Source organism: Papaver somniferum, chromosome 9 (genome assembly GCF_003573695.1).
Source record: "Papaver somniferum cultivar HN1 chromosome 9, ASM357369v1, whole genome shotgun sequence".
Classification (NCBI taxonomy): domain Eukaryota; kingdom Viridiplantae; phylum Streptophyta; class Magnoliopsida; order Ranunculales; family Papaveraceae; genus Papaver; species Papaver somniferum.
This window is the reverse complement of record NC_039366.1, coordinates 99,300,898-99,317,670: the sequence shown is the minus strand read 5'-3', so window position 1 is coordinate 99,317,670 and position 16,773 is coordinate 99,300,898. Positions and strand designations below refer to the sequence as shown.

The 16,773-nt window shown below is 38.8% G+C and overlaps 1 protein-coding gene and 1 pseudogene across 3 annotated transcripts; one reads left to right on the top strand and one right to left on the bottom strand.

Moving 5' to 3' along the window:
- Positions 1-3,974: 3,974 nt before the first annotated feature.
- LOC113313810 (homeobox-leucine zipper protein ATHB-15-like) lies at positions 3,975-7,803 on the top strand. 3 transcript variants are annotated; one of them, XM_026562604.1, is made up of 12 exons: positions 3,975-4,050; positions 4,629-4,765; positions 4,942-5,059; positions 5,177-5,283; positions 5,376-5,459; positions 5,577-5,732; positions 5,912-6,018; positions 6,105-6,252; positions 6,414-6,464; positions 6,776-6,834; positions 7,203-7,401; positions 7,477-7,803. In XM_026562604.1, the coding sequence occupies exons 3-9, from the start codon at positions 4,957-4,959 to the stop codon at positions 6,444-6,446; spliced, it is 738 nt and encodes a 245-aa protein (XP_026418389.1). In that variant the 5' UTR covers positions 3,975-4,050; positions 4,629-4,765; positions 4,942-4,956; the 3' UTR covers positions 6,447-6,464; positions 6,776-6,834; positions 7,203-7,401; positions 7,477-7,803. The 3 variants fall into 3 exon arrangements, with proteins under 3 accessions (XP_026418389.1, XP_026418387.1, XP_026418388.1); XM_026562602.1 differs by having other exon boundaries at positions 5,170-5,283; XM_026562603.1 differs by having other exon boundaries at positions 5,170-5,283; positions 6,722-6,834.
- A 1,275-nt stretch (positions 7,804-9,078) lies between these two features.
- Positions 9,079-16,509, bottom strand: LOC113312342 (annotated as a pseudogene).
- Between the last annotated feature and the right edge of the window lie 264 nt (positions 16,510-16,773).

Below are 16,773 nucleotides of genomic sequence, written 5' to 3'. Positions count from 1 at the left end.
ATTAACTTTCTACTTATTAAGGTTTTATGTTGTCTACACTTTACTACCGTATGGCCCGGAATTTTACAAACATAACAATCACCCTTAATTAAAGTAACGCCGGATTCAGTTTTACGAAACATACCTTTCTTATGAAGACTACGGTTAGAGTTGTGTTTGATTCCCGCCTTTGTCAGCTTTGGAAGACTTGTGTTCATCCACATGCGCCTGGTAGCCATGTTCCTTTTCAATTTCATGTCACAATCTTCGTTTATACTCTGACCACGGACACGGTAATTTCCCAATCACCTAATACACCACATCTCACAAACCTTAGTTCCGAAACGGAAGATAAAATATGAGTTTTGAAGATAATATCTAGATTTACAAACTTCGTTTGAACCACCATATCAAAAAACTCATGATTACCCCATAAAAATACTTTAGTTAACAACAAAAGTTTGCCCGTCAGAATTTTTCAGGAACATTTGTCTGTTTTGTAAAATATCAAAAAAATACTTTTACAACTCCAAAAATTCTGAAATTTTACGTGGGTAACTATCAGGATGTCTACTACGTTGTGTCAAAAGGGTTCATCGAAATTCCTTCTAGGTTAAGATATAATCTCGAAACTCTACAGCTGACCAAAAAATTTTTTGTTTTTCACTCCACAATTAACATCCATGATTCACAAACCAACCAACCATTTTCGATTATTACAAATTATAATGTCTTAAGATTGTTGGGTGCAATAATCAAAAACAAGGAAAAATCAAATAAGCAAAAGTTATTGATACTTAGCTCCTTTATAATGGAAGTGATCGATTTGACGAAACGAACTCCCCATATCTCCGCAACAGCAACAAGACAAAACTTTGGAAAAACAGAGTGAGTCACGTGTTCAACACGTTGTCCTTAAACATTAGCGCCCGGCTACACTCAAGAGTGATGCTATAGCCCTCACAGGACGGATCTCCAGGATAAAACACCCTACTACACCTACTACTAGCATATGTAGTAGATGCTCAACTTGAGCTTGGCAACTCCGAAAAAACCGTTAAAAAAATCGCGAACTCTTAAAAACGCTATAAAATATTTTCCCTTAGGGGTCTCTAAAATATAGAGCAACCCCTTTCCCATAGATTTTACAAAAGTAGTGAATTTCTTTATATAATTGACAAATACAACTTAAGAAGAAAAACTCCCCGATGTGGGACTAAAAGGTTTATATAGTTTCTTAAAACTACTAAAAATTGGAAACTCCACGATGTGGGACTAAAAAGTTTCATTCACAAAATAAAACAATAAATTATAATTTTTTATTAAAACTTTAAAAAATTATTTTTTTTATTAATCGTTTTCCAACAGTAAATCCGTACATGTGGAATAAGTGTACTTTGGTCACTGGCAGTTGGAAATCTTTTCAGATTTAAACTTTGTAAGTGAATAAAATTTGCCTCGTAAACTATTCCATTTTCTGCGTACACTCTAGCTATTATTGTGCAATATGCAAACTAATGATCAACTCATACTCCCACTCATCCACATTTTTTGTTTTTGTTTTGAAGCAACACTCATGAGCATGGATCTTGGCTCTACCAAACATTTGCAGCAAATTAAGTGGTCATTTTCAGCCATAACATCTTTCTCGAGGTAGTGGAATTAAGTAGTGGACTGGAGTATGATTTTCTCATGACAACGTGTAGATGTAACCAAATGCAGAGACTGAGAGACCAGCTGTATCAAGGTTTCTCATCTTGATTTACAATGGAATACCATTTTTCATTAACGAAAGAACAGCTAGCGTTGCATCCAAGCAAAACAGAAGATAGCCTAAAAGAATTAATCGATATCTTCTTCACCGTAGATATTTAGAAATTCAAAATTTATAAAACGACATTATACATATCAAGATCAATGGGTAAATATATTCAATGAGTAAATAAATTGAATCTTATAAATTATGACATCCATTTATCCAAATCCAAATTACATTTAGATTAAAAGATCCCCTATTGATCAGTTCACATATCAATTAACGGTGGCAGGGTCGATGGACATTTATACTTTGGGTCAGATAAATATTCTATTTTGCGAACTAAAAGTGATAAGAAAGCTTCTATTGTATAAACGTTTACCGATCAAAGAACACGTGACAGCCATCAAAGCATGCTTTAAAGGCCCTGACATCCATCTTCGCGAATGAATGGTGCACAATAAGGCCAATAGCTCAAGGACATCAACCAACTACCCCATGCATGAACACCAAATCCATTGCATATTATAAATTATATAAGAGCAGCACAGTGAGCGAGTATAACCAAATATTTGGTCAAAAAACAAGACGTAGCGGAAAGATTATCGATTAACATGAGGACCAAAGATCAAATTTTAGACAATATTTGATCTGGGACTAAGACAAAAATCAAATATAATCGAGCGAACGTATCGTGTTCGCCCCATCACCAGACGGGTATATAATCTACGCTCCTCACCAGGCGTGCATAAAGTCCACGCCCCACACCAGGCGTGTTTTATATCTCCGCCCCATTTTTTTTTTCTTTAGTGTGGGGCGTGGTTTATACCATCGCCCCTCTTTTTTTTTTTTTTTTTAACGGGGTGATAACTATACCCACGCCCCATTTTTTTTTATTTTAATTTGTGTTCCCATCGGGCGAACTTATAATTTACGCTCCACCAGCGGACGGACTTATAACGTACACTTCACCAAATTTAATCTTCCACCGTAGCGTTGCAACGCGGAATAAACCCAAATTTTGGTCTTTCTTTTGGTATTTGGTCTTTGGTTATGATCGCAACAATGCAGTTGCTCTAGGGTCGTGAAGCTTAAAAATATGCAACATGACGTAGAGCTTGGAAATCTTGAAACACACGCATTTCAGTACAGAGCTAGGTCATCATGAACCAAGCCCGTCTCTTTCTCTCTTCATCCTCCAAGACCAGCTGGAGTGATGTTGAACATCTGCATAAGTGAACACCTGCATAAGTGAGAGAGAAAGAGTGAGAGCAAGAAAAAAAAGTTAGCAGAGAGTTTTGTTTGAGAAAAGTTGATAATTAATAACTCTATCTTCACATGCATTAGGTGTGGTATAGTATTCCAAGACTATGAGAGTCTCCTCCATCACAAGTGTTTGATGGGTTGGAAACCAGATCGTGAAGAGATTGGGAGATACAAGCTTAAGAAGAGGATGAGGGAGAAGTTGAACAGGAAGAAAAATGATGGATCATCAGCACCACCACCACCAGAAGAAGCTCTTAGTCAGACAGAAAGTGGCTAAGTGAGAAAGAAGAAGAAGAAGCTAGGAATTTTAGTATTTTTTTTATGTTTTTCTGTTTATTTTTTCTTTTCTCTGTAGAACTAGTAGTATTGCTTCTTCAAGTGATGAACAGTAGGAAATTTTTCATTTTTTTCCTTTCTCTTTTTTCTTTTTCTCTTTTTTTTTTCCAGACCTAAGTTCAATCACTTCTGCTTCTTCATTATGTATGTGTGATATTATTAATGAAATGGTTTTCTTCTATAGAACAGAGGATTTGTGATTTGTGGGTTTTTCGTTTTCAAGAAAAGTGATCTTAATACATCTCATCGGACTCCATCACATTTTCTGTGCAAAAAAACAGAAAAAATATATTAATTTCTCGGATTTTGAATCAAATCGAAACGACTGATAAAATTGAACATGCAGTTTAATAAAAGACAATCCAACGAACAAGTTACATGTTCAAAGTTTATCAACAAATCCATTCATTCGACTGGAATCGATGAATTTAAGAATCCTTCCATGCAAAATCTACAATTTTGGTGACAGAGAACGAAATAAGAAGAACAGGGAAGACGATGGTCCGTGGTCAGAAGAATAATAGAGAAGACGAAGGTCAAACAGTTATTGTTTCCACCCACTCTTGCACACACCCCACCGATTCTTCACAAGACTCATTTGTTTACTCAGCTGGACAGCAACACCATGTACAATTGATTTCCTTCAAAGTTAAGAGCTCTTCTTCCTTCCAGATTTCAGGCTACAAGGAATTGGAAAAGGTTGAACTTGAACGGTATGGTTTCATTTTCGAACCGCTTCATGTCAAACTTCGTTTTTGTCTCTCTATACTTCCTCTTTTGTGTATCCTAAATCCTAACTAAAACTTTGTGCAACTATCAAGACTTTTATGTATAATTGTTTGCAGAAGTTACCGATGTAATAACCATGAACTCATGATTATTGATATTAATTCTATGTTGTAGTTTATCTAGCCTAATTTGAAACATTTAGTGTTTTGTATAATGCTCTTTTGTGTTTGATAAAATGCCTTAGTGATTTTCTTTGAAATTGATTGTGGTTTAAGGAATCTAAAGGCATTTTGATTAATGGGTTCTGTTTAAACATGGTTTTATAGTTATGGATCCGTGTAATAAGTTTTGATTAGTTAAGGTACTTCCTTACTCTAAAGAGTTGAAATTGATGGGACAATTCCAGTTTAATTTATTTGACATGATTTGTAACTTTGATTAGCTTCTGGTTGGGATTTGCCATAATTTAATCAGGTTGGCTACTGATTCTGCTATGCCATATTCTTTGCAATGATTATTTCCCACATTATTTAGGTATTACCTTCTTTTATTCTTTTCGCAGTGCCAATCACAGTTGCAAACCTTTTACTGTGAAGGAATTTCGGGGAACTGCGAAGAGAAGCGATATAGGTCTTGGGGAGACAGGAGAGATGAGATGCTGATACATTTAGTTCAGGGTAGGGTGCCCATGGATGTCGGGTGAGTTTTTTAAAAGTTGAAACACTTAGAAATCTGTTTGATGAATGGTCAGTCTTCAGAAACTGGCCGATGTGGCTAAAAAGATCAGTTTTGTCGCACTTAACTGAGATGCTGCTTCATTAGTGAACAATGATGATCCAACATGCATTGACATCTGGAACCTTGTATTTATTCAGGTAAAAACTTCGCCCATGGAAAATGTTTCGCTTAGTAATTCGAATATTTGCTATTTCACACGGTTGTACTGGAGTAGCAGCAAGAGCCTGTGGCCTGGTGGGTCTAGAACCTACAAGGGTAAGTTGTCTGGTCATGTTCCATTCCCCATGTACTGTGTGCTCAGGTCTTCTGGAGTCTCAGTGATTGGTTGCAAGAAGGTTTAATTCACTCAAACTGTATTTCTCAAGGTCGCAGAAATCCTCAAAGATCGGCCTTCGTGGTTTTGCGATTGCCAAGCTGTGGATGTTGTGAACGTGCTGCCCACTCCAAATGGTGGAACCATGGAGCTTCTATACATGCAGGTTGGTCCTACTCGTTTGACACATATGCTTCCTCTAAGGACACTAATATTGACTTGCCTAATGGATTTTTGAATGTTTGACAACTTCTCTAGCTGTATGTCCCAACAACATTGGCTCCTGCTCGTGATTTCTGGTTGCTGCGCTATACTTCTGTGCTAGAGGATGGTAGTCTTGTGGTAAGTAACATGCGAGTTGTTCTTTTTAAAACAAAATAGAAATCTGGATTGAGGTTTTGTCATCCTTCATTTTTTATGACGAGTTTTTTGTGACACCACACATTGTTTAATGGGCAGCTCTGCGAGAGGTCGCTTAGCAGCACACAGGGATGTCCAAGCATGCCACCAGTGCAGCATTTTGTAAGAGCAGAAATACTGCCAAGTGGGTACCTCATAAGGCCCTGTGATGGGGATGGATCAATAATACACATTGGTGATCATATGGATTTGGAGGTACATGCATTCACCTATTGTTGAATACTGATTCCTTCTATAGTTGGTAGCCGATCAATGCGAATGACGAACCTTTTACAACACCCAAATAACATCAAATTTAAATTCTTCTCATGCAAATAGTTGTTAGTTTGTAATGTAAATGTTATATTGTTTCGTTGCTTTACTGTTTTACACAGGCTTTACACCAGCTAAAGCAGATTCCCTTGGAGGTTTCTCAATCAACTGTCACTGGTTGGGGTAGGGGGCCTGCAGCTCTTCGTGCACTTACTCAGAGGCTTAGCAGGTGAGAGATAATGATGCTTCAAGATGCCTTAAGTAATGATATTCTAATAGGCTTCTGATGGGATATTGATTGATATTGTGTTGCAGAGGTTCTAATGAAGCTCTCAACGGCTTTACCGATGAGGGATGGTCAATAATAGGAAGTGACGGGATAGATGATGTCACCATCCTCATCAATTCATCTCCTGGAAAAATGATGGGGGCAAATAACTCTTTCATCAATGGGTTTTCAGCTGTGAGTGATGCTGTACTATGTGCTAAGGCATCCATGCTTTTTCTGATGACTGTTCTCTGGTCCTATTCACTGCTCATATCGCATGTTGTGACTGTTGTCTTGTCCATTGTTGACTTGTTGGTATTCTGTCATTTGTAACCACTTAATTGTTGTTCAAACAGATCGGCGGCACAAATATGGGCGAAAAATGCTAAAGAAAACCCAAATCCCAGGTAAAAAGTACTGTGATATCCATTATAAGTTGTGATATCCATAAAGCGGCTTCTTGTGATATCCATAAAGCGGCTTTTTGCCTTAATTTCTTTTAAATTAAGGCAAAAAGTACATTATAAGTTGTGATATCCATAAAGCGGCTTCTTGTGAGCTCTCTGGTAAGTTCAATTACTGTGAAATTGGTGATCTGAGTTATCCCCTTTAGTTAAACGAAAGGTATTTATATTAATTTTAAATGAGATCATTAAATTTGCAGTTGGCTAACGAGAGAAGCCATAAATTTTAAACTCTATGCACTTCACTCTCTCAGGTCTCATCAGCCATCACCCTCTCCATCGCTGCTTCTTCTCCCCTTTCAAAGCTATTCAGGTAAACCCTCCTTTCTCTCTTCCTTTGGGTTTTAAGATTCTCAAAGATTTTTCAGAAATCCCTTCTAAAAAAAAGATTTCTCCGAGTTACTGTTAATCGCATTCATACTTTTCGGTACATGTTAACTGATCCATCATGCTTTGTGAATGTGTCTTTGTTACTACATTGTTTCTTGAGAAAGAAAAAAGAAGAATTAGCTCGTGCTCATTTTCTTTTTTTGGTACCTGGCCAAACTATCTTTTTGAGGGGTCTCGGCCGTTTGCATTTGTTTCAGCGTGTTGAGCGAGCTATCCCTTATGTACTGTATTGTTGATCCCTTCCACGACCTTTGACACTGTGTGCTTGTGTCCATTTTCCCTTGAATGCAGGGTGCCTATTTTTGCTTTCGACCTGCACACATGACGAATACTGGGGTTGTAGACAATGCATTTCGTCCTTTAGATCTAGGCAATTTTCCTCCCTGGCATCACTGTTAGGGTTGCTGGTGGGGAGACACGTCATATCAACATCCCACATCTGATGGGTAACCATGTGATTGGTCTTCCCCTCGGTTTGGATGTACCTGAGGTAATAACTTGTTTGTCGCTTTAAAATAATTTCCATGGTGTTGGACTTCTCTGAACCTTCCTTGCCTTATTTCAGGTAATAGCTGGCCATTTTGAAGTGTTGCTACGTATGGTGCAGGGTATGAGAGATGTCATTACTGGCGTAGTTCGAGATTTAGCTCAATGCCAGCAGGATGCAGCTCGCTTTTGCCAGGATGCGAACTGTTACTATTGGGACTATGTCCCAAGTTGTATACAACTTTGGTAGAAGTTTTGGTTGTTTTTGTAGAATTTTTGCCTCGTGCGGTATTTAACATTGAGATATTTTGAAGCTTCAGTTCTGCTCCAGAAGTTTCTGTTAACTACAAATTGTGGGCTTTAAAGGCAGGAAGTTGTTTCAATTTCCCATCCAGTTCAACTTGAAGCTTTTGCATCCCATGGAAATCTTTTTTCACGGCCTCGATGCGCTCTTGAAGCCACTAGAAATCAAGACTTTCAGCCAACTTTAGTTTCTCCTCCCAGGTGTTAATTATTTCTGCTGACAACTCGTTTAGATGGGATTGATGCATTTCTACAATGGATTTAAAAAACAATCAATACTTGGGCAACATATATAAGAGGCAGACAGAACCTTGCTTGAAGCAATATGAGCATATTTTAACCAGATTTGTTTTACATAACGACGCTTGTGCTTTCAGAACAATGAACTCTTGGATTCTTGAGCAAGGACACTGTTTCACCTGACTATGTTATAGGTTTGTAGATTCATCTAAAGTTGGTGTGGCAAAGCTGAACAAAGAAACCTTTTTTCACTGTGTACTTGTCATGGATTTGACTGACAATTGCCAAACTGAACACTGCATACTTTTTCCACGCATATGGCAAAGCTGAGTCCGCGACGTCAAGGTACTCCGACAGGTGATCTACATTGTTTCCCCTGGGAAAAATCTTCAGACGCCTGATGGCAGTAATGTAAATCATCATCAGGATTAAGCAAAAACGATAAAAAATAACAAATCGAGAAAAATGGAAACAAAATGTGTGAACATACCATTTATAACCACCGGCCCTGAAATGAGTAATGTTTGAATCTCAAAGATGGAGGAACCTCAACTGAAACTAAAAAGAAGCAAACATCAAAACTCAATGTAAATTGCCCAACTATCTTTCTTCTTTTCAAGTGGTAACTTTTTTCAAACTAAAACCCAATTTATGAAATTCGCTTCATATGGTTTCCATCGGCTCAATGTGTACCCTAAATCCTCTTTTAGCTAAACACTTGGTGTTTTTAATTATCTGCAGAAATTAAATTGTTTTGGAGTGGCTTCATTTTACGACATCTTGAAAGTCATGCCTGGAATACTTTCAAATCGTTATTATATCAAGGTTCTAACTGTTTGTACCATGAATAAGAAGATGCTCTCTATTATATAGGCACATGATGGTTCTAGCTCTCAGGCAGTGGAGAAGAAGATGCTCCAAGCACTCATCCTGATTTTCATGTGTACTGGGAAAAAAATAAAAATAAAATACTAGTAACGTCTCATTTTCATTTCATTTCGTAATAGAAAAACTCAATTCAATTCGGATAAATAAAAAGGAACTACTAGTACTTGAAACTGAAACAAAACTGTTGCACTGAAAGGTATGGGGAGTAAACGAAAAGCTTGCTAGTGAACTTCATGTTATTCCTTGTTAATTAGCAGGTTTCAACTTTTGATGTTCCAACGTTTTTCTTTGGGTTATCAATCTCCTTGAGTTTCATCTCTAGAGCATTAATAAGGTTGTCTAAGCAATCTTTTTCAGATTTTTTACTCATGCTTTTGGGCATTAAGTGCTCAGCAACATCGGCTGGAGTCATTTGAACCTCACAGATCAGTGAACGAATTGTTCCGAACAAGTCGTGCGACTCAAGGTCTAAATAGTTCTTTGCCAACGTCTTGAAACCTTCAAAGCAACAATATGACATTTCAATGTGTTTGTCCATTCGGCCTCTTCGAATTAGTGCTGGATCTAACTTCTCTACATGGTCGGTAGTAAACACTATGATCCGTTCTTCACCGCATGCCGACCATAACCCGTCAATAAAATTCAATAACCCTGACAAAGTAACATTGCTTTTCTTTTTACTTACTTCCTCGTCGTCATCTGACTCATCCTCCTCGTCTTCTTTTTGTTGCGTCTTGCGTTTACCCGTGAGACTGAGAGAACAATCAATATCTTCTATAACGATAATACACTTATCTGTTGTATCCTGCAACAACCTTCTAAGCTCGCTATTATCTGCAACCGTTGTAAGTTCTGTTAGAAAAAACGCTTTAAAAATTACCAATTTTTTACATGGACTATGTTTTGATCCCTAAACCTATTGCCCATTAATTGTTTTTTCATTTGAATAGATAAAACAATAGTCCCACATTGACTAAAATCTAAAGAGTTTTAGACTTAAATACCATAGAATTGGCTATAAGGGCATGGCCCTTGGGTCATTAGACTTTTGTGCTTTGAGGGAAGGCCTAGACTAGGGCAAGGTTGCCTTTCCCGTACGCGCAGTGCTTCGCACAGAAGCACGCCGCCGCCGTCGGGTCGGGTGCGGGTGCTCCATGCACTATCTTTAACCCAACATTACCAGTATTTCTGTCATACGCATGGGTTTTCTTTCTTGTTTGTAACTACACAAACACTATATAAGAGAGTAGTTGTAAGCTCAGAAAATACACACCACAGAGAAACATCTCTTAAGTTCTGCCAAGCTCTAAGGGTACCCTCATTGTATGCTACATTGAGGGGTACTAACTGTAGTTGTATCCTGGAGGTGACTCGCCAACTGTTGTAGCATCTCAGAGGAGTGGCAGGCGATATTGCCTTTAGGACAGCGTATCGTATACGTGCCTCTACATTTTCTGTGCAGCAACATTATTTTGAGCTAAGTATCTTCTTCTCAGTTACATTATTAGTACTTTCCCCAACAATCTAAAGGCAATATCCTCTTTACTATATTTTGTAACAACATGGGAAAGAGTACTGTAGACAAACCCCCAAAGTTTAGTGGCAAAGACTTTAAACGATGGCAGTCCAAAATGTTATTCTTCTTAAAAGACCAAAGGCTAGATGAAGTTGCCTTAGAAAGACCCTTAAGAAGGCTTCATGACCGTGGTTATGAAGATAGACTGGATAGGTGGACTAGGAAGAATTACATGTGCAAAAACCATATTCTTAACTGTCTGGATGATTCCTTGTACGACTTTTATAATGCAAAAGAGAATTTTACTGCTTTTGATTTATGGGAAGCCTTAGAAGAAAAATATCTTGCTGAGGCAGCTGGAAGCAAGAAGTTCTTGGTGGCTAGGTTCCTGGAATATAAGATGACTGATGAAAAGCCTGTTGTAGAACAATTCGTCGAACTCCAGCTACTCATCAACGAAATTCTTGCTGAAGGCATGCATATTGATGAATCTCTACAAGTATCTGCAGTGATTGAAAAGCTACCACCCTCATGGAACGAGTACAAGAGGAGGCTGCGACACAAGAATCGTGAAATCACCATGGTGGAGCTGGGGAAAAAGATCCAGGTGGAGGAACTTCTGTGTTGCAAGGACAAGAGCCTGATGCTGAGCAAAGACATGACAAACAAAGCTCATGTCCTGGACGATAACACTGCGTCAAAGAAAAAGCACGGAGAATCCAGCAAAAATGGTAAACGTAACAAACAACGTAACTCCAAAGGTAACCATCTTAAGCCAAAGGGTGGTGTCTCCAAAAACACCATCAAAGGCGACTGCTATAACTGTGGGAAAACTGGTCATATGGCCAAGGACTGTAGGGCACCTAAAAAGACCAAAAATGATCCTAAACAGAAAAATAAGGCAAACGTAGTAGATGATTCTGGATATTTTACTGGCATGGTGTCTGAAGTCAACCTTGTCTCCAATGTGACCAATGTGAGAGACTGGTGGCTTGATTCTGGAGCCACTAGGCATGTCTGTAAGTTCAGAAATGCTTTCTCCTCCTATAACAAAGTAGGAGACGATGAGAAATTGTTTATGGGAAACTCTTCTACCTCTAAAGTGGTAGGAAAAGGCAAGGTTGAATTGAAGCTCACTTCAGGAAAAACTCTCGCATTGAATGACGTGTATCACGTCCCGGACATATGCAAGAATCTTATCTCAGAAACCATCTTACTTGGGAAAGGTTTTAAATTTGTAGCTGAGTCTAACAAAGTTGTAATCTCTAAAGGTGGTGACTTCGTAGGAAAAGGATATGTCACTGATAACATGATTAAGCTTAGTGTACTTTCTTTGAACTTGAATGATAATGCATCTTCTTCTGCTTATGTTTGTGACTCCTCACATGTTTGGCATGATAGACTAGGACATGTTAATTTCAAATCTATTGAAAGACTTGCTAAATTAGGCTGCATTCCTAAAACAAACTTTGACAGAGGTCATAAATGTGAAATTTGTGTTGAATCTAAATATGCTAGAAAACCCTTTAACAAAAAGGTTGAACGTAGTACAACTCCCCTAGAACTAATCCACTCAGATTTGGGAGATTTGAAATCAACACCAACTAGAGGAGGTAAAAAATGGTACATCACTTTTATAGATGATCACTCAAGATACTGTCAGGTTTATCTTCTTAGAAGTAAATATGAAGCCTTAGACGCTTTCAAATTATATAAACTTGAAGTAGAAAACCAAAGAGGTGTTACTATTAAAACTCTTAGGTCGGACCGAGGCGGTGAGTATGTGATACCTATAGGAGAATTCTGCAAACTTAATGGCATCATTCATGAAACTACTGCACCTTCTTCACCTGAGTCGAATGGAGTAGCTGAAAGGAAAAACCGAACACTCATAGATATGGTGAACGCTATGTTAGCTAGTTCAGGGCTACCATCGAACCTGTGGGGGGAAGCAATTCTCTCTGCCTGCTATATCTTGAACCGAGTTCCATTTAAGAAATCCGACAAAACTCCATATGAGTTATGGAAAGGAAGACAACCGTCCTATGCATACTTTAAAGTATGGGGGTGTTTGGCCAAGGTGGCCACTCCTCGTTCCAAGAAAACCAAAATAGGACCTAAAACTGTAGATTGTGTTTTCCTAGGATATCCTGAGCACACTAGTGCTTATAGGTTCATGGTAATTGGTGAGAACACCATAATGGAATCCAGAGATGCAGTGTTTTTCGAACACATTTTCCCTTTAGGGTCTGGACCTCATAAAAGGGTCCGCGATGATCTCTCAGATGTTCCTTCGACTAGTCAACCCCCGTCTCTAGATGCTGAAACCGAACCTAGAAGAAGTAAGAGGGTCAGAACCGAGAAAGGTTTTGGTCCAGATTTTGTGACTCTTACGGTAGAGTCTGAACCCCAAACCTATAAGGAAGCTATGACTTCTCCGGAAGCTCCCTTCTGGGAAGAAGCTTCAAATAATGAGTGGGATTCCATTCAACAAAATGAAACTTGGGAGCTTGTAGACTTACCTCCTGGTAGTAAAACCATAGGTTGCAAGTGGGTCTTCAAAAGGAAACTTAGAACAGATGGAACTATAGAAAAACACAAAGCTAGGTTGGTAGCTAAGGGGTACAGACAACAGGAAGGATTAGATTTCTTTGATACCTATTCACCGGTCACTAGAATCACTTATATCCGGATGCTGATTGCTATTGCTTCTATTTATGATTTGCATATACATCAGATGGATGTTAAAACTGCTTTTTTATATGGTGAATTGAATGAAGAAATTTATATGGACCAACCTGAAGGTTTTGTTGTGAAAGGTTTTGAAGATAAAGTATGCAAACTGAAAAAATCCTTGTATGGTTTAAAACAAGCACCTAAACAATGGCATGAAAAATTTAATCATGTAATGATATCTAATGGCTTCAAGGTTAATGAATCTGATAAATGTGTTTACATTAAATCTGTGGATGATTCTCATGTTATTGTGTTCCTATATGTTGATGATATGCTCATATTAGGTAGTAACCTTGATAGTATTAATACCACTAAAAGCATGCTTAACGAAAACTTTGACATGAAAGACTTAGGCCCTGCTGATGTAATCTTAGGGATGAAAATCAGAAAGATGTCTGATGGATATAGTCTTAGTCAATCTCATTATGTTGAAACTGTGCTTAAGAGATTTAATCATGAAAATGCTAAACCTGCAACTACTCCTTATGATCCCAATTGCAAATTGAAAAAGAACAAGGGTGAGGGTATTTATCAACTTGAGTATTCTCGTGTTATTGGCAGTCTTATGTATTTAATGAATTGTACAAGACCTGATATTGCCTATACTGTGAGTAGATTAAGCAGGTACACTTGCAACCCTGGGCAGGATCACTGGAATGCTCTCTACAGAGTTCTACGGTACCTGAGAGGAACTTCAAACTATTGCTTAAGTTTTGGGAAGTATCCTGCTGTGCTAGAAGGGTATTGTGATGCTAACTGGATATCAGACTCAGATGAGTGCAAATCCACTAGTGGGTACATCTTCACACTTGGTGGTGCGTCTGTGTCATGGAAGTCTACCAAACAGACATGTATAGCCCGATCCACCATGGAGTCTGAGTTTATAGCCTTGGAGAAAGCTGGAGAGGAAGCTGAATGGATACGAGGTTTCCTGGGTGGAATTCCACTCTGGCCCAAGCCTGTGTCTTCGATCGCAATCCACTGTGACAGTCAAGCTGCTATTGGATGCGCAAAGAATAGTGTATACAACGGAAAGTCGATACATCTTCGAAGAAGACACAAGACAGTGAAACAACTACTCTTTACTGGCATCATCTCTATAGACTTTGTAAGGTCTAAAGAGAATATTGCAGATCCTTTGACGAAAGGGTTATCTAGAGAGGTAGTTAGATCCACATCGAAGGGGATGGGAATCAAGCTCATAGAATAAATCGCCATGAAGGACACTCAACCTTGTGAATGGAGCTCCAAGATCAAGGTTCAATGAGATAACTAATTTTTGGTGATGTCGAGAGAAAGCACTATCTTTGTCCCTCCCTATGGTGTAACTGTATGATAGTGTTGCCTGCATGTTTTAGGATGATCTGTCAAGATCTTAATGAGTTCCATGGCTTTGCTTAAAGCGGAGTGTGGCAGGACACTCTTAATGGACTCACCTATGTGGATGTTGGAAGTGGGGCCGCTTCCTATGAGAATTTGAGCTTTTTCTCTAGAGACATTCATTAAGTCCGAGATTTAGCCCACGGCCAAAACGGGCACAACGGCAAGAGCTTGGCAGCTTTCTTTTTCTTTGAGACATCAAAGTGTGGTTGTTATTTCTGAATTGCACTCACTGTTGACGGTTCAAGACATTGTGTTCACCGTAACAACAAGCAGTTCCGGTAACCTCTCACTAAGTTAAGGTTCAATCTCTGGGACACCTTAGCCTAATATTGATGTATTATGTTTTCTCGTATTTCGTCGATATGTTTTATCTTTCATGTGGGGGATTGTTAGAAAAAACGCTTTAAAAATTACCAATTTTTTACATGGACTATGTTTTGATCCCTAGACCTATTGCCCATTAATTGTTTTTTCATTTGAATAGATAAAACAATAGTCCCACATTGACTAAAATCTAAAGAGTTTTAGACTTAAATACCATAGAATTGGCTATAAGGGCATGGCCCTTGGGTCATTAGACTTTTGTGCTTTGAGGGAAGGCCTAGACTAGGGCAAGGTTGCCTTTCCCGTACGCGCGGTGCTTCGCACAGAAGCACGCACGCCGCCGCCGTCCGTCCGGTCGGTCGGGTCGGGTCGGGCTCGGGTGCGGGTGCAGGTGCGGGTTCTTTAGATCCTATCTTTTTGCTGAAATTTTTGGTACGTGTTTTCCACACAAGTAGAAGAATCTCTTCTTTGTCTGCACGTGTTTTGTCCTGACTTCTTTGTCTGAACGTGCTTGTCTTGGCTTCTTTGTCTGTACGTGTTTTGTCCTGGCTCCCTTGTCTGTACGTATTTGGCATGGCAGCAACACACTGCTCCATGCACTATCTTTAACCCAACATTACCAGTATTTCTGTCATACGCATGGGTTTTCTTTGACTGTCATACACATGGGTTTTCTTTCTTGTTTGTAACTACACAAACACTATATAAGAGAGTAGTTGTAAGCTCAGAAAATACACACCACAGAGAAACATCTCTTCTACTCTTCCTCTGTTTTTTCTGTAAACATCTTCTACTGTTTTAAGTTCTGCCAAGCTCTAAGGGTACCCTCATTGTATGCTACATTGAGGGGTACTAACTGTAGTTGTATCCTGGAGGTGACTCGCCAACTGTTGTAGCATCTCAGAGGAGTGGCAGGCGATATTGCCTTTAGGACAGCGTATCGTATACGTGCCTCTACATTTTCTGTGCAGCAACATCAGCAACATTATTTTGAGCTAAGTATCTTCTTCTCAGTTACATTATTAGTACTTTCCCCAACAAGTTCAACATCGTATACATCATAATTCAAGAGATTCGCCATTGAAGCAATCATGCTAGACTTACCAGTGCCGGGTGGTCCATATAAAAGATATCCGCGTTTCCAGGGCTTACCAACTTTAGCGTAATATTGTTTTCCATCTCTAAAGGTAAGAAGATCATCTATAATTTCTTTCTTTTTCTCTGGATCCATGGCAAGGTGATCGAATGTCACCGGATGATCAAACACCCCTTGACTCCATAATGTCGGCTGGTATTGAAATCTACCGGTATTGGGGTTATTCGAGTAGAGCTTTAAACGACGGCTTTCAAGTGTAATGGTCCTACCTTCTCCGAGGACATGATCTAGATAATCATGGTTTGACGATGTTTGCGGTGAAACTTAAGCCTCAACTGTCTTCTTTCAGTCAAATACTTGTGGTTGACTTCTTTTTTCCTTAAATACCACCAGATTTTGATTCCTCGGAACTCATCCACAATTTCTTCATAATCATCCAGGCTAAAAATCAGCTTCTTACCCTCCTGTGGTAGTTCACACTTAATTCTTTTTGCGACTTTGGAACTTTTAGGATCAAGATAAGCTTCCAGTAATGCATAAGCACGATTTAGCCTCAAAGAATTGGTGTTAACGGTGTTAACTATTTCTGTAGATAATATAATCTGGAACGGACACGTGGCAACCATCGACAGTTGAAGCAATACAACATAAAGCAATGGCGCACACAACATCACCTCTAAGGATGCGTCAAAATTAAGCAAAGATCTTTGATAAAAAGGCAGAAGATAAGATGGAGAGAGGACTTTTTCCTTCTGCTCTTTTCCACCGACAACTTACAAAGACTTTTCTTTTTCTCTTCCGGCTATCTAAAAAACTGATAGAGCTTCATGAATGGAGCTCCTTCAATGTAACCCAATAATCATAATAAACACTTTAACTCTCTTTCACCC